The following is a 17,889-nucleotide window of genomic DNA, read 5'->3' as shown; positions in this document are numbered from 1 at the left end:
CCCCCTTGGTATACATTATATTTATGACACTGAAGAAGGCTCTGTGCAACCGAAACATCTGTCATATCAGTCCCTGCATTGTTAAAATAAAAAGAAAACAACAAGAAAGAAGAAAAACTGAGTGCAATCCATTTCCTAACAACTACATATTATATTTAAAAAAACAAAAAAAATTGGACTGATGCCCCCCGATGGCAACTAAGCACTGCCCCTTCTTAGCTGTAACCTTATCAACGCCCCCTTAGCATAAAAACATTAAAGGGACACTGTGTGAGATTTTTAGTTGTTTATTTCCAGAATTCATGCTACCCATTCACTAATGTAACCGTTTTCATGAATACGTACCACCACCATCAAATTCTAAGTATTCATTATGACTGGAAAAATTGCACTTTTCCTACATGAAAAGGGGGATCTTCTCCATGGTCCGCCATTTTGAATGTCCAGAAATAGCCATTTTTAGCTGCAAAAATGACGGTACTTGGGCCATACAAGAAAATATTAGTTTATTACTTAGTAAACTTTCATGAAAAGATCAAAATTGGCAATAGGCAACCCAGTTTCAATGAGCAGCATAGTTGCAGTACCTTTTTGGACCATTTCCTGCACAGTGTACCTTTAACCATGTTCTAAGTTTGTTGAAGTATTGATAGAGAGGGTGTACACCCACACAGCTCACAGGTTATTGATGACATCATTCATCACAGTATCTTATTTGAAATTCAACCATGGTCAACTGAACCATGAATTTGTCTTCAGAGACCAATTTTGGGACAAAAGACTGTTTGAGCACATTTCAGATATAGAATTATTTTTCTTTTTGCCTTAGCCCCACTTTTCTCAAATATCACAGTTAACTGCAATACAATGAATTAAATAAAATTGATTAAAAAACCTTTTGCCTTTACTTGAACCATCATCTTGACCCTGTACCCGTTCTCAACTTGGATGTGTGTGATATTTGACAGTGACGTATCCTAGTGGTGTCAACAATAAGCAATTCGGCAATGCAGGGCATGGACAATTCAATTCAATGCAGCAAGTTCCATAATTGATGCAGCAAATGTTTTAAGTTTCAATTCCGTAGATATTTCAGCTGCAAATGAATGTTAATTTAAATAAAAGCACTTCAAAGCATTGATAACGGCAAGACTGATACAGAAAACAGCCAATAAAATGTTGCTCAGTATCTGACTACTTGTATTGCCTCATCATGACTGATGAAACATTTGCTTTGCTTTCCGTAGAAATGTAATGCATTGCAATGCATTGTAGAATTGAATCGTAATCAAATCGAGTCGTGAGGGCAGTGCCAATGCACACCACTAACGTATCCCTCCTGTATACCTGATTCCACAGGCGTTATTACAGTTAACTGCAATACAATGAATTAAATAAAATGGATTAAAAAACCTTTTGCCTTTACTTGAACTATCATCTTGACCCTGTAGCCGTTATCAACTTGGATGTGTGTGATATTGACATGATGTGTGTCATATGACAATGTGGGACGTTTGGCAGTGACGTATGTATCCAATCACTGGGTGTGACTAATTAGGCTGATACACTTGGAAGGACACTGTCCTAGGGTTTGAGAAAGACCCAATGTGGGACATTTGGCAGTGACGTATGTATCCCTCCTGTCCTGCATTACCTGATTCCACAGGCGTTGCAGAGGGGCGTCCCATCCTCCGCGTCCCTCCAGAGGGGAGTTTTTCTGGTGCAGCAGGATGCGCATGTTTTAGTCACCGCTAGGACAAACACAGCAACAAAAATCAGCATCGAGACAGCCAACAGGTAATAAAATCATGATATACTGTATATGTCACATAAACACCATCAAGACACGAGGAAGTAGGTTTATTCATTGGAGTATGTGACCGTGGAACACGGTCTTACAATAGGGTATTTAAGCTCTATCTGACTTCACTAGCTGGGTTAGTAATTACAGTGTAAACCACCTTTTACCTTTTTTTTAAATGCAGGTGCAGGTGTGAGGAAGGAGATGGTGAACAATGAAGAAAATTCAGAAGACACCACACACTGCTTACTGTAGTTTCTCTTAGTTTATTTTATGGAGCGAAAAACGCGTTTCGCCCAGTGAGTCATCATTATGTTCGCTTATTCTGGACGAAACACATTGTTCTCTCAAAAAAATAAAGTAAGAAAAACAACAGTAAGCCGTGTGCTGTGCAGTGTCTTCTGAACATCACAATTGGTTGAAGGTGAAGATTGTGCACATCCCAGGAAAAGGTGCAGGACAAAGGTTGACTGTAGTTTCGAAGTGAGAGGTCCGTTCACTTAAAATCCTTTTTGTTTTAGTTCTAATCACCACTCAGACTGTGTTTGTAGAGAATCTGATGAAGACTGTTGAAGTCGAAACGTAATCCAGCCATGAAATAATAAAAGAAAACAAAAAAGGATTTTAAGTGTGCGGACGGTCCTCTCACTTCAAAACTTCTGAACATCACAAACCGACTTGGTTATTGAAACTTTCCAGGATAGGATTCCTGAAGTACCATGCTGCATGCACTGCGCTGCGGTGCGCTGCGGTGCCTTGTCAGTGTGTTAGCGCTGCCCCCTGCTGGAGAGAGTAGGACGGTGCTCACTAGAGAGGCTGCTGCTGTTGGAGTCGCCACCTTCCTCGTCTGCCTCTTCTTCCTCCGAGCTGCTCGCTTCTTTGGCCAAACGCCTGCGCTTGCAGCCTCTGGCTGGCAACTCCTTACTGCTGTGCCTGTGTGTAGAGTACAGTAGAGTAGAGTAGAATACAGTAGAGTAGAGTAGAGCAGTGTTTCTCAACCTTTTTTTTATGCGAGGCATCCTTTCAATTCATGAACAATTTCAAGGCACCCCAAACCAACAATTCACTTGTAGAGAGTTACTTGTGCACAATCCCAGGTGCTGAACAAAAAGATTACGTATTTTTTGAAAAAAGGTTCACACACTCCTTTGGATTTTTTCTTCTTCAAGTTATTTTTTCTTCTTTTTATTCATTCATTTATTGGCAATGACCGTTTCGACCTCTCGGTCTTCCTCAGATCTGAAGGAATCTGAGGAAGACCGAGAGGTAAATGAATGACAGAGAGGTAAATGAATGAATAAAATAAATGAATGAATAAAAAGAAGAAATAAGTTTAACTTAAGAATAACTTAAAGAAGAAAAAATACAAAGGAGTGTGCGAACCTTTTTTCAAAAAACCCCAAACCAACAAGCCGTAACATGGCATCGCATCCGATACCACACAAGCTTAGAAAAGTAACACATTTGGAGACGTCACACAACCTACGTTCGTAGTTGCAGCTGACTGGGGCGACCTATTTTATTGTGCGTAAATGGCAGATGAAAGATTCCACTGACTAGCGTTAACTAATCAATTTAGAAAAATATGTATTACATTACATAATTTATTTATCAGCCACGTTTCCGCGGCACCCCTGAGGGAGGCCCACGGCACCCCTGTTGAGAATCACTAGAGTAGAGTACAGTAGAGTAGAGTATTACATTACATTACATTACATTACATTGCATTTGGCAGACGCTTTATAACCAAAGCGACTTTCAGAAGAGGACATAATCAAGCCAACATCACAAGCAAATACAAAGTGCACAGGAGATATACAGAACAACAAGTGCAATTACAAAGAGGGGTTATTTTTTATTTTTTATTTTTTTTATAATAAAGAGGAAATAACGAGAACACACACACACACACAAACACACACTCAAACTAAACTAAACTAAACATCATGTCAGGATTCTGCCCTGGGGCAAGGCCAGTTCAATCATTAGTCTAGTAGATTCTCTCGAAAGAGGAATGTCTTTAGTTGTTTCTTGAAGGCTGCAAGAGAGGTGCTTAGTCTTGCTGCCTCTGGGAGACTGTTCCACCACTTGGGAACCACAACGGAGAACAATCTTGACTGGGAGTACCTAGAGCGACTGGATGGCAGAGCCAGCCGGCTTGTGCTGGATGAGCGCAGATCTCTGCCAGTAACATAAGGCGTTAGTAGGTCCTTCAGATAAGCTGGGGCCGTTCCTGTGATGGTTTTGTAGGCAAGGGTCAATGCCTTGTGCTTGATCCGGGCGGCGATCGGTAACCAGTGCAACTCAATAAATAGAGGAGTAACATGGGTCCTTTTGGGTTGATTGAATATCAACCGTGCCGCCGCATTCTGGATCATCTGCAGAGGCTTTAGTATCATTTATTAATTTCTATAGGAAATTAAGGTGTCCAGTAGCATACAAACATAAATACAGAAGAAGACACAAAGACATTACACACAACATTGTGAATAATATGTATGTATGGTGCATACATGTGCAAAGTCACTCACTCACTTGCTCTCTCTCTCACACACACACACGCACGCACGCACGCACGCACACACACAAGGTTCAGGTGTCCAGGTATGGGTGCGAGACAAAAGGGGTGGGGAGTTGGAGGAGAGTTTTTAGCTTAGTAGTGTATACACAGTGGACATACAAGGAAAGAATATTTTGCAGTCTTCATGGGAAAGAAGTTGAGGAGGGATGGCAACTTAATGGGCTTGTTTTGCTTTCTTCTTTCTTCATGTCTTCAAGAAACGCAATTTCAAATTCTTTGTATGACCAGTGCATGTAAAGAAATTGACAATAAACTTGACTTGACTTGACTTGACTATTGCAGGATGACTCTTTTATTCATTTGTACTTCAGTGTTGCGTGGTCAGACCGCCGCTTACTTACAATATAAAAAGCATGTCTATGAGTGGCTGACTACTCCAAATAAACTCTTAATGTACACAGCCAGGCCAAAAAAAAAGGTCACACACACTGATATGTTATTGGATCGCCTTTAGCTTTGATTATTGTTTCAAGAAACTTCTGAAATATCTGGATTCATTTCTATCTATTGATGCATTTCCACCAAGACCTTGTGTCGATGATGGTAGAGATGGTTTGCTCTCTGATTGGGCAGAGAAACTGTTAAGGTCGGAATGCTTGGCCATTATGACACAGGGCCCATGATCTTGGACGTAATGAGTCATCCTCGCCCGGCTGTCTTTCAGATCGAAACGATTGTGTAGAACTAAAGGCAGTATGGGAGTTCCCAGGCTAAGAGATGGTAAAGCTCCAGACCACAACTTCAGGGACAGCCTTGGGAGGCCTATGAGGAGGTCCAGGGGGCGTTTATTCAAAAAAGGTCGAGAACCATTGATTTATATAAGCTTAGTGGTGGGCTATACATCTATCTGAGGCACTGACCTGTACACATAGTTTGAGGAGATGAGGAGACGACACTGCTTGTCCTCATCCAGCCGAGGGGTCATCCTGAACATCACCCCCTGAAGGTCGGGGTCATGGGGGTCCACGCTGCGCGATGGCCGCGCCTGCTTCCTGGGCGCCCGGACTGGCTGCTGGCTGTGGCTGAGCTCCGGCTCTGGCTCTGGGGACTCAGCTGCTGGCTGCTGGCTGTGGCTGAGCTCCGGCTCTGGCTCTGGGGACTCAGCTGCTGGCTGCTGGCTGTGGCTGAGCTCCGGCTCTGGCTCTGGGGCCTCAGCTGCTGGCTGCTGGCTGTGGCTGAGCTCCGGCTCTGGCTCTGGGGACTCAGCGGCTGGCTGCTGGCTGTGGCTGAGCTCCGGCTCTGGCTCTGGGGCCTCAGCGTCTCCCTGTGTTGCAGTGCAGTCCTCCTCGAGACCTCCCTGGTTGTGTGGGCTGTTCAAGTCAAGTGGACTTTATGATAAGTCAAATACTTATATACACAACTGACATTACATAGAGGATTTGAAATTGTGTTACAACAGATGTCAAATTTGAAACTACACAAATACTATACTGCATATACACACACAAACACACACAACAAAACAAAACACACAGACAAGCATGGTGCATTAAATTAAGGTATGGTGAATTATGGTGGGCCACTTTTGGCCATTTGCTTATATGCCAAAAAAAGTGGTCCAATTCACTTGAATTCACCATACATTAATCCTTACTGACATTAATAATAAACATGGGCATACATGCAGACATACAGGCTTCCATGGTTGATGGTACTATGTCCTGACCTGTGAGCCTGGGCAGTGGTTGAGCTGAGCTTTGGCGTTGCGATGGCAATCTCTCCTCCCCCCGTCTGCTCGTGTACAGCGGGAGGCGTCGTCTTTGGCAGGTCTTGCAGTTCCATGTTGTTGTTGTAGTCGTCGTTGTTGTTGTTGTTGTAGTCCAGGGACCATTCAGGGTCTTGCAGTTCCATGTTGTTGTTGTAGTCGTCGTTGTTGTTGTTGTTGTAGTCCAGGGACCATTCAGGGTCTGCCTCAATCCCCTCGTCAGCGTCGAGGCTCAGGGCGGCCTCCATGGTCATACAGATGGGGCTTGGTTCATCACCCGCCTCTCCTGATGGATACTGGAGGCTTGCTTCCTGTTCATCACTCCCCTTTCCTGATAGGCTCTGGGGGCTCGGGTCAGCGTCGAGGCTCAGGGCGGCCTCCATGGACATACAGATGGGGCTTGGTTCATCACCCGACTCTCCTGATGGGCTTACGGGGCTCGGTTCATGTTCCTCACTCCCCTTTCCTGATGGGCTTTCCAGGTTTGGTTTATATTCATCACCGCCCTCTCTTGATGGGCTTTCAGGGATCACTTCCTGTTTGTCATCCCCCTCCCCTGAGTAGCACTGGGGGCTCGGTTCATGTTCTTCACCCTCCTTTCCTGATGGGCGCTGGGGGCTCACTTCATTTTCATCACCCTTCTTCACTGATGGGTACTGGGTGCTCGGTTCTTGTACATCACCACCCTTTCCTGATAGGCTGTGGGGGGTCCGTTCATGTTCTTCACCCTCTTTTCCTGAAGCGTTCTGGGGGCTCGCTTCCTGTTCACCATCCTTTCCTGATAGGCTGTGGGGGCTCGGTTCATGTACATCACCCTCCTTTCCTGGAGGGCTCTGGGAGGCTTTACCGCCCACTTGGTCCAACGTAGACCCCGACGTAGGTCGACAATCTGACAGTACTGTGCTACTAGTCTCCTCCACCACCTCTGCACACAACAATTCCACACGATCTTCCAGGCAGGAGGAGGACGCCCCCGTAGTGCATTCTGTGCTGACCAAGAAGCTGTAGTTGTGGTCTGATAAATTTACTTGCTGTGGATCTTCTGGTTCGACCGTGGAGGACTTCACAGCCTCATCTGGTGTGGTGGGCCCTGCTGTGACCCCTTCAACAGTCTCTTCTTCCTCCACAGCAGCGGCACCGTTTCGTCTTTCAAACACATCATCATGGCTGATTTTGTTGGCATTGTGTGAGGGGCAGGAAGAGGAACGAGGGTCCTCCTCTCCACCACATATCAACCCCTCAACAACTTCGCTGCTGGTGGAGTTTAGGTGCTGGAATTTCTCTGGGCAGAAATGGGTGGATAGAGTCATGAAGCCCGCTGTTGCTTTATCTCCCAGCCCTACAGGGTGAAGTAGCCGCTCACACTGCTGGTTTATTAGATGCATCACCTCCAGAGGACTATTGCCCTGGTCAGGAAGGAGGACATTTGGCTCCAACATCCCTCCTCCTTCCCTCTTTCCATCAGAAAATAGAGAAGAGGACATGCATTCAGTAGGTGGTAACTGCCTGTGTTCTGGATTTCCATCGTAAGGGATATGTTGGTCTTGGACTTGGGGAGGTAGAACCAACTTCGAGGCTTCTTGAATGAGATATAAGATAGAAGAATGGGGAACTTGAGTGTCATGGCTTTCGATAAGGTTTGTTGAAATATGGGTGCTTTTCGTTGATTCTTGTGAACTCATGGCCCACCCTTGCACTGATCTTCTTCCAGTTTGATTAACTATATATAAAAAATAAATTAATTAATGCTGGTAATATTTAACATAATTTACTTGCTGATTTGGAAGATTAAACATTTTAGTTTTGCTTTAATTATTGCACTTTTGAGGTAGCCCTTTACATAGTGGACTTGATTGAACAAGGTCAAGTTTGTAAAAATCCCCACCATGCCGGCAGGGGGCAACTAAATACAACCGCCCAATAATTACAAAACTGGGCATGACAATACAGTGATCATTCAATATAACTTTTAATAGACATGTATTCCAATCAAGTAATTTAATTGACCTTAGAACAGACTTCTTAAACCGTTTAATAAAAGCTGTTTCAATGATCTTCGTCGGCTATTGTTATGTGGTAAGACTTAAATTGTTAAAATTATTGGGCCCCTTAGCAAGACCTGTCAAATTAGCATTATTCACAGCCACCGGCAAATAGTCAATGTTGATGGCACGTAAAAGTGAACCATTTACTTACCGACCGGTATCAATAAATATTTTAATAACAATGTTACACGCGTTTGCATTCGGTCTACAATGTAGCCATTTTCAGCGCCATCTGAAACTGTAGCATGTTCGGAATCTTGACAAGTGGAAGTGTCTGACTAGCTTTGCTGGGCGCGCGCTCACGTCAAACCCTCAAACATTCAGGATTTGATGACAGTTAATGTGATCATCCCGTACTTGGTTTACATTAAACCATAATCTTTATTTGCCTATTATGTCGTCTTCAGGTAGAAGATCATCAAAGGCACAAAATAAACTCACTTACCATTCTCATCAGCCCACTGGTTGAAGTTGAAATTGGGGACAAATTCAAAGTCTATGGCTCTGGACGTCACGTGCCCATAGATTGGCCCGGACAAACAGGTGAAATAAATTACCGGTAGGCCTATGTGAATTGTTTTCCGAACTGTTGCCGTTTCAAAGTAGCTGCATATTTTTATACATGGGCATTTTTTCTCCCGTTTAGATGGAAACGCAACATGGGGATACAAATTAAAACTCCATTGTAACAGGTACATTTAGCCTCCTAACTGGGATATTTTTTAAGCTGGATTTTTGATATGTGGGTTTTAAAAATCTGCTTATGTGGAAACCAATGTAACCAGGAGAAAAAACATCCAAAATATCCTAATACATGGAAACAGCTCCTGAGGTAGAACTGGTTGGATGCCCATACCTACGTAATGTATACAGGTTTCAGCTTCAGAAAGTAAAAACACACGTGTATCACACCTGTAACTTTCTGGGAAAACAAGCGGAATATGTTAGGGCTTTTACTTTTGGAAATTGGGAATTCCACCTCTCTTTAAAAATTTCAAATAGCTAGAGATGTGGAAATGCAAACAATAATATTGATACACTCAATATTACTCTTCGAGTTTAATAATAGTTTATTTAAACTCAATTGCATTACTTGAAAACAACCAATAATTACATTGTGCGTTGAAATGACATTTACAGTACTGACAAACAGAAAAAAATACAACATCCTTGACTATACAATTGTGGAAACTCTGTTTTAACTGTGTCTCTTGCTAGATAAATGTATGTGAATATGAAATGAATAGTGCAGTGGATTTTTGTAGTATAAACTACCGGTAAGCCAGAGGGTGTCCATTTGGAAGCGTACCTATGTTCCCCAGGTCCTATATTCCCTGGGTCCTATGTTCCCCGCAACTGGGGAACTTAGAACCCTTTTTTCAAAAAAGGGTTCCATGTTCCCCGTTGCTTCCAAGTACACTGCTGCCGCATAGCAAAGCACAAGTTGTTGTTGCACGTCTGACAGGTTAGGTCTAGGGATAGTTTTGGTCAGGGTACCAAAAAAGGACAACTCGGAAACATTGTATTACTGACAGGTTAGGTTTAGGGATGGTTTTGGGAAGGGCACAATTTGAAAACTCGGAAACATACAATGCGGGGAACGTAGAAGCCTTTTTTAGAAAAAGGGTCCTATGTTCCCCGGTCCCATACAAAGACCAGGGGACATAGGACCCGGGGAACATAGGACCCGGGGAACATAGGTACGCTCCCCCATTTCCTTTAGGATGCGAAGCACAGTATGCAGGCAGCTAAGCGTAGGGCAAGATGCTTGCTTTTTAAAACTTTAAGCTCCTATCCATCATGGTTCCTCATCAGGGAGTGAGTTACAATATGCGACCTTGCCTCCTCCACTTGTGCTTGTCTCCTCGTAACAGGAAGTAATATTTCATGATGACATCACTGACAGCAGCATTATATTTCAATATCTTGCAAAAGCTCATTTGTAAATTTTCTCATTTGCAATTGGGATGGTGAATGAAAAACAGTCCCTCAAAAGTTGTTGTGGCTAGGCTGACAGTTGGGAAACTTTACCGTTTTCTCCACGGAGGAGGGGCCAGGAGGCGGGACGAGGAGACAAGCACAAGTGGAGGAGGCAAGGTGGCATATTGTAACGCACTCCCTGTGTCTTTGTTGACAGCTGAAACCCTACATGTCATGGGCTGTGGATAGATGGAATACATACAGCCCTGCCTTATATTAACTACTGCATTACCTCCTACGATTGTGTATGTGTGTGTGTGTGTGTGTGTGTGTGTGTGTAGTCACAACTTGTGTGGTACTGCTAAAAACCCACTGAGAAACCTTGTAACATTTGTGCAACTGACTTGTCCCAGACAAAGAAAGGAATGTTCCTTTTGCATCCATCACCACTCTTGACAGGTTTAGTGTCAAAGAATTGTTTTTTTTTCCTAACACCGGTCAATGATAATAACAGTAATGTTTTAATACTCAAAAAAGGTCTGAAGTTCCTATGCTGCACAGCCAGTTTCCAAGGGGCTGGTGATGTGCAGTCATCAGTAATTCGAGGAAGACGAGAACAATCACAGCACCCTGGTGGACTTAAAGGACCAGTTCAGTCCATTTCAATATGCTGTTGTATTGCGCGCTACCCTATACATGTCAGTGCTCGGTGATGCCACATTTTCAGGCTCAGTCCTTTCCGAGATATGAGCTATTCTAATGGGGGCAGCGTTTATTTACATTTTTTTAAAAATGAACATAGGACTACTCCAAATATTTTACCAAAAGGTACCGCTATTTGCTAGTTGTCTGCTGATGTTGTATAACCTTTTGGATGTTTTTGGGAATAAATAAAAAATGTTTTTTTGAAATGGAAAAAAAGCGCTGCCCCCAGTACAATGACCAGGATCTCGGAAAAGGCTGAAGAAGGGTTAAAAAAAATCTCAGGTACTGACAAGTCCAGGGTAGTGTGAGCATTACAACTGCATGTTGAAATTGACTGAACTGGTCCTTTAATTCTGCTGCTCTTTTTCACTAAATAAAAAAAGCAGCAAAAGTAAGTGCACCAGTGTGCGGTGGTTCTTCTTGATTTCCTTGTGAGTGATGTATTTAATAGTTTTGGACTTCAGAGTTGTATTTTGTACCAGAAGGTTGGGGCTTGACGGGGCCTTGGGGTTAATCACATGCAGTTAAGAAGAGATGAAGTGAAATGTAACCTGTTTCCACACTGCAATGCACCATGTCTTTGGATACATGTTGAGGAGAGAATCCGGAACCAAACGGAAGGTTTTTTTGGATTGGGGGGGATGATTATCCTTTCAGTTCAGCAAAGAGTCAGCCAGGATGCTCCGCCAGTCTTTGAATTGCAGACCAACACACACTAACATCCTTGTGTTCCCCTCCCACCACCTCAGCCTGGACTTTTTTTTCTTTTTCCTGAACACAGTTAGGGCCTCCGCACACCGGCTCCGACAAAGTGCTGAGCACTGCTCTGCAAAAGTTCAATTCCATTGTTTTCAATACAACCCTGCACACTGGCGTCGATGTCTGCTAACGATTAGAGACTAGTTCTATTTTGTCGGCGCCGCCCCATTGACTATTCACACTCTGTTGGGGTGAAATTGTCTGCAGGGCGCTCGGAATTGTGTCGGAACTAAGCGAAAGTGCTCCGCAGTGCTGTCGGAACCGATGTGTGGAGGCCCTAACCTCCCTCTCCCCCCTCTTGTCAGCCAGTCCGTTGTCCGTCGGTGGGTCGGTCATCAGTGAGGCTTGGGGACGTGGCCGTCGGTCAGTCGGTGGGTCATCAGTGAGGCTTGGGGACGTGTCCGTCCACGTAGAAGTTGCGCGTGACCTTGGGCAGCGTGAGCTCCATGCCGTCCAGCTCCTTGGTCAGGATGATCTGGCAGCCCAGACGCGAGTTCTCCTGCAGCTTGGGGGCCATGTCCAGCATGTCGTCCTCCCTGGCACACAGGAACATCACACAGGTTTATGTACTGTATAGCTCCACACACAGTTCCATTACACCAGGGGTGGGGAACCTTTTTCATTTGAGGGGCCACTTCTAATTCATCCGAGGGCCATAAAAGTCCTCAGAGGGCCGTACTATGATAACAAACCAGGATTTCGCCCTGCACTTTAGGCCTACTGTACATCTTTACAAATGACCCTACAAACGGCCCTCGAAATATCAAGTTCCCCACTCCTGCATTACACCCTCTTGTATGATGACAGTGCATTTGAATAAACACAGAATACCAATGTACCCAAAATGGCTATTCTACAACTGCTGCCCACGGACGGCATAGGTCATAGCCATAAAAAATGTGTCAGGCATAGTTCATAAATTATACAGTATATCATTTTACAAGGCTATTCTGTGGCATATCATTTGAAATTACAGTATCATACTAGGGATGGGATATCTGTATCGGTATCGGTTTCAGATATCAACATAATTTAGAGATTGGATCGGATCGGAATTTTCCCAAAGTATCGGAACTTTCCTGATACTGACATTGAGCCATTTCCAATGTTAATTTGAAATCATAACACTTGCATATTAGTTTTCAGGATGAGATTGTTACTTTTTTACTTGTTACTTTTTACTTATTAATTAGTGTCCTGTTCTTCTAACTTCCTTCTCCGACCAAATAGTCTACTTGGGCCTACCTCAAGTTGAAACCCATGCATATATGTGGTTTTGGTATAGGATCGGAGTAGTATCGGTAGATATCCAAATTTAGATATCGGGTTCGGATCGGAAGTGAAAAAATGTGCATCCCTATCATACTGTACCTTTCATCTGGTTCTGGCAGCTTATCGAAAAAGTCCCCGTCTACATACACGTGACACGTAGAACATGCTAACGACGCTTCACAGGCCCCTACAAATGAAGCACACACATGACACAAGCTCATCAAGCTCTTCAGTTGCTCAAACGGGTCAAAGACGTCCAACATGACACTGTCCTTCAGTGCTAACAGATGCTTTTGCTTACTGTAACTGTGAAAAGTGAATGCATGAAAGCCAAGCCAAAAATAATAATTAAAAAAAACCTCTTTTTTTGCATTTACAATAAGCAAAAGTATCCGTTGCACTGAAGGACATGTTGGACGTCTTTGACCCAAACGACAGGCTCTCGTCACCGTGACGTCAGACAAGTTCCAATTGGAAAACAAAGCAGGGGTCAATGACAAAAGAGGAAGGGAAAAGTGTCATCTATAGATGTATATGACATTGGCTTAAAGGTGCACTGAGATTTGTAGTTGTTTATTTCCAGAATTCATGATGCCCATTCACTAAGGTTACCTTTTTCATGAATACTTACCACCACCATCAAATTTTAAGTATTCATTATGACAGGGAAAATTGCACTTTTCATACATGAAAAGGGGGATCTTCTCCATGGTCCGCCATTTTGAATTTCAAGAAATAGACATTTTTAGCTGACCATACTAGAAGGAAATATTAGTTTATTACTTACTAAACTTGAGCAGCATAGTTGCAGTACCTTTTTGACCATTTCCAGCACAGTGCACCTTTAAACTGCTTCAAATGCATTGAAATGTTCAGTGTTCAAAGGTGTCTGACGTCAGGTGAGAAGGGCCCATGATGAGGTTCTCCTCAAGGATTTCAAATTTCACTATTTAACCCATTAAGACCTGGACAAACATCTGTTGTAGCTTGCTAATGAAGTCATCAGATTTAATTGCTTTTTGGGAAAAAACAACACTTATCAATTACTTGTAGGTCGATCGATAAAGTCAATCAACTAAAAGTGAATGAATGAAATTAAATTAAATGGTCATTGTAGAGATGACCAATTTTGCACAAAGTGGAATGTTTATATGGAGACGCGGTTCAACTGTCACAAGTATAACGCTGTTGTCGAGAGCAGAGTGATGCATGGTTCAGGGGTCCGTTTCTCGAAAGCGTCTCTGCTGTCGTCGTTAGCAAAGTTCTTTGTAAGAGCGAATCAACTCTCTCTCAACAGCGACACTCAGTCACCACTAAATCCAAGGGAATGGTAAGACGGTCTTAAGACGGTCTTAACACGGTTAGCAACGACAAGAATCGAGAAACGGACCCCTGGTTAAGAGGACAGTCACATTTTTTGGAGGTGTGTGCATCGCAAAGCAGCCTCTGCGACACTTTGAGGCTGATTTGGCTTCTCTGCAGAGATTGGGCTTCAGGCCTTAATGGGTTGAATATGAAAGAGAGCCTAGTCAACTATAAATAACAGAGACGTGCTGGCTTGAGGCTCGTTCACACACGTCGCTGCTAGTTACTCGCTCTGCGACAACAGTCAATAGAATGTCTATGTATCCCAGTGAGACGAGGAGGCGAGTAGACGAGTAGGCGAGGAGTGTACAAGCGATGCGATGTGAGCGGGTTCCGAGTTCAAAATATTTTAACTTTGAGCGAGGCGAGTAAGTGAGTAACCAATTGGAATGCAGAGTTTGGAACTTCTCGCCTGTGCATTGGCAGTTAAAGCCACGGGAACGTAATTAGTGAACGTTCCATGAGCGAGTGGCGACTAGGCGAGTGAGCGAGAAGCTAGTAACTAGCGGCGACGTGTGTGAACGAGGCTTTACAGTGAGATGTTTACCTTCCAACTCAATGCCATGCTTGTGAGCAAGATAGAGGACATTATCCCCAACTTTGGCCTTCACTGGTATCCTCTGTCCAGATCGGTCTATGTACACCACGTTGACGCTGGAGGCATGAGAAGAGAAAAGGGACAACATTGACATGTGAATTAGTAGATACATTCCCATGTCATATTCAAAATTACAAGATTTAAATCTATCATAGTCATCCATATTTAACTCTAAATAAAGGAGAATGCTAGTAATGCAATATGCACTATTGGCCATGTCATTCCATGCACAACTATTTATTTCAAGCACAATTTCTTTACCTTAAGACTTTGATTACATGGGCTCCACCATGGGCCACACCATGCCCTGTCGATCATACTTGCCCTGTCAAGCTTTCATGACCTGTACTGACAACTAACCCAGAATGAATACATCAATTTGGTCACAGCCCTTTTAGTACAGGGGTATTGATGTTGGAATGAATTATCAACAGGTGACAAGGCCATAGAAGGTGACAGCCCACGTGGTAAACTCCCATTGTCATTGACACACAGCACTCCACAGCACACAGCACTCACTCCACACATAAAAAAATGCATTTATGCCTCACCCGCACTTTATCTAACACATTTATATACACTGAATTAATACATTTTTACCCCACAACTGCACGACCCACTTGTGCGTCCCGACCCACCAGTTAAGAAACACTGTTCAGGTTAGGACTCTGTGTAGGCCAGTAAAGTTCATCCATACCAGACTCTGTCAATCAGTGTCTTTATGGACCTTGCTTTGTGCACAGGTGCACAGTCATGTTGGAAGATGAAGGGGCCCGCTCCAAACTGTTCCCAAAAGGTTGGGAGCATGGAATTGTACAAAATGTTTTGGTATTTTGAAGCTTTCAAAGTTTATCTTACTTGAACTACTGTAAGGGGCCATGCCCACCTCCAGAAAAACAACCCCACACCATAATCCCTCATAAACCAAATTTCACACTCGGCACAGTGCAGTCCGAAATGCACCAATGTTCTCCAAACTGCTCCATGGCTGCCATGCTTTACACCACTGCTTTGCATTGCATTCCAATGCTTTGTCTTGCACTTGGGTGAGGTAAAAAAATATATAAAAATAAAAAATAAAAGGGATGGGTAAGGGTCATGGGTAAGTGGTTAGGGCGTCAGACTTATAGCGCAATGGTTGCCGGTTCGACTCCCAACCCACCAGGTTGGTGGGGGGAGTAATTAACCAGTGGCTCTCCAACCAACCATCCTCCTCCACAACTGAGGTACCCTGAGCATGGTACCGTCCTGCTGCACTGCTCCCTTACGGCGCCATTGGGGGCTGCCCCACTGACTTGTATAGTATAGAAGTCAGTGGGCTGCCCCCTTACACAGGCGAGGCATAAATGCAATTTCGTTGTGTACAGTGAACACTTGTGTGCTGTGGAGTGCTGTGTCACAATGACAATGGGAGTTGGAGTTTCCCAGATGGGCTTTCACTTTTTTTCCACTATGGCTTGGATGCAGCCGCTTGACCATTCAAACCCATCCCATGAAGCTCTCTGTGTATAATGTACTTGGGCTAATCTGAAGGTCACATGAAGTTTGGAGCTCTCTGTGGCAATTAAGTCATCCTGATAAATTGACTGGACTACTGAGGAGGAGAATGAGCTTTGAAATGTCCTCTTCTGACACATTAGTTGACTTCAATGTACTATGTTTGTTATGCAAAGACAGTAAGTGCATTGGAGGCAGCAGTGCAGACCAAGGAGTATTAAGCGCCTTGAATCAAGTTCTCCTGTTCCAGGTCACTTGACACCTGAGACTCCTAAGAAGACATGTTTGTCAAAGGACACATTTTATTAGACCTCGCACAGAGACGAGATGAAAAAAAGAGGATATTAACAAACATTGATAATCCTCCGGTGTCCACAGTCAGCAAGCGAGTTTCAAAACAGCACAGAATGTCTACTCACGCATCTCCTTGCTCCTCTGGATTAGTGTGCTCCTCAATGTGGTGTCGAGCTGTGGATTTGGAGGACAAAACAGCAAAGCTGACATGTTTATCATCAATGGCAATCGAGTTGGTGAGCGTAGTCAACAAGCCCTGCCTCTCCGTGACATAAGACATTCTGAAGATGACCGTGACATTAGGCAACCATGCGTTTATGAAACCAAGTTGTTTTTGAAGCCACAGGAGACGACATTCTTTTCATACTGCTGGAGGAGTAATTTTGAACATTCTGGTCTGACTGTTCGTTCGACTGTTAATGAGTGCATGTTCTAAAAACAAGTTGCATGCGAGGCAGTTATATGGTCAAGCTAATCAAATACCTGTTAGCAGTGCTAACGACACTTACGGATAGATGTCTGTAGATTCCTATTTGGTGATCGAAAATGATCCACGGCGGCGACTTTAGCTCCACCTGTAATAGCATTCCTACATATTCTGTTTAAAGGACAACGGTTACAGTCGGGGGCAACTCTGGACATTCTCAAAGTGAGTTGCCCCACGCTCACTCGGGCAGCGACGGAGGCCGCCATGACAGTGTTTTGGTCACGTGTTTCCAGGTTGGAGAGACGGGAGAGAGGATGACGTTGTCAGTACCTGATGTGCGGCGAGTGCAAATGTTGTGCACCGACGCAGGACAAAGGGGAGAAATTAAATGAACAAAATCTGCACTTGTTACGTCAAGCATTCGTTGATTGTAATATTCACACATGAATCATTATCTGAAAATAAATTATGGACAAGGCAACAAAGCTGGCAAACACAAAAGTCGTTTTCTTCAGAACAGGCTGGCAAACACAGAAGCCGCACGCGCAATAGCACATCTGCATTCGAGTCATATTTGGGGGTGACATCGTTTCAGTTTCGAAAACTCTACCAGAGGGGGGCAGCATTGCCCCAAAAACAGTTTACCATTTGGTCTGCCTGAAGGCTGTCATTCCCATGGTTCATCTACCTCCTGAATTAGCTACTATTCTATAGCCTATTAGTAGGCCTAGTAAGTCCATGCTGTGAGCACACCCCAGGTTCAGTAACAGAAGTTCAACTGATTATTGGCATGGCAACATGGCAATGCATAAGGATTCATTTTTCACAGCCTTTTTAAAGCTATATATATATAATATGTCTATAGGGCCTATGCTGGCTGGCTAAATGTGTAGTGCAAAACTGTTACCTGAATGGGCCTG

At 43.8% G+C, this 17,889-nt stretch overlaps 2 protein-coding genes across 2 annotated transcripts in view; both read right to left on the bottom strand.

Moving 5' to 3' along the window:
* zglp1 (zinc finger GATA like protein 1) overlaps positions 1–8,357 on the bottom strand; it is a 61,117-nt gene extending 52,760 nt beyond the window's left edge. Inside the window, exons 1-5 of the mRNA XM_063189792.1 lie at positions 8,284–8,357; positions 6,049–7,666; positions 5,243–5,692; positions 2,610–2,734; positions 1,655–1,751 (exon numbers count right to left, since the gene is read on the bottom strand). Of these exons, the coding sequence (XP_063045862.1) occupies positions 1,655–1,751; positions 2,610–2,734; positions 5,243–5,692; positions 6,049–7,666; positions 8,284–8,332 (2,339 nt within the window). The 5' untranslated portion in view covers positions 8,333–8,357. The remainder of the gene's footprint in view (positions 1–1,654; positions 1,752–2,609; positions 2,735–5,242; positions 5,693–6,048; positions 7,667–8,283) is intronic.
* Positions 8,358–9,184: 827 nt separating this feature from the next.
* On the bottom strand, positions 9,185–17,379 carry fdx2 (ferredoxin 2). Its single transcript, XM_063196008.1, has 5 exons — positions 17,052–17,379; positions 16,668–16,716; positions 14,701–14,807; positions 12,888–12,975; positions 9,185–12,052 (listed from the first exon to the last, which is right to left on the bottom strand). Exons 1-5 carry the CDS (start codon positions 17,233–17,235, stop codon positions 11,896–11,898), a joined length of 585 nt encoding a protein of 194 aa, XP_063052078.1. The 5' UTR covers positions 17,236–17,379; the 3' UTR covers positions 9,185–11,895.
* Positions 17,380–17,889: the final 510 nt, after the last annotated feature.

The sequence above is a fragment of the Engraulis encrasicolus genome, chromosome 1 (assembly GCF_034702125.1).
Source record: "Engraulis encrasicolus isolate BLACKSEA-1 chromosome 1, IST_EnEncr_1.0, whole genome shotgun sequence".
NCBI classification, from domain to species: domain Eukaryota; kingdom Metazoa; phylum Chordata; class Actinopteri; order Clupeiformes; family Engraulidae; genus Engraulis; species Engraulis encrasicolus.
This window is presented reverse-complemented; position numbering and strand designations above follow the sequence as displayed.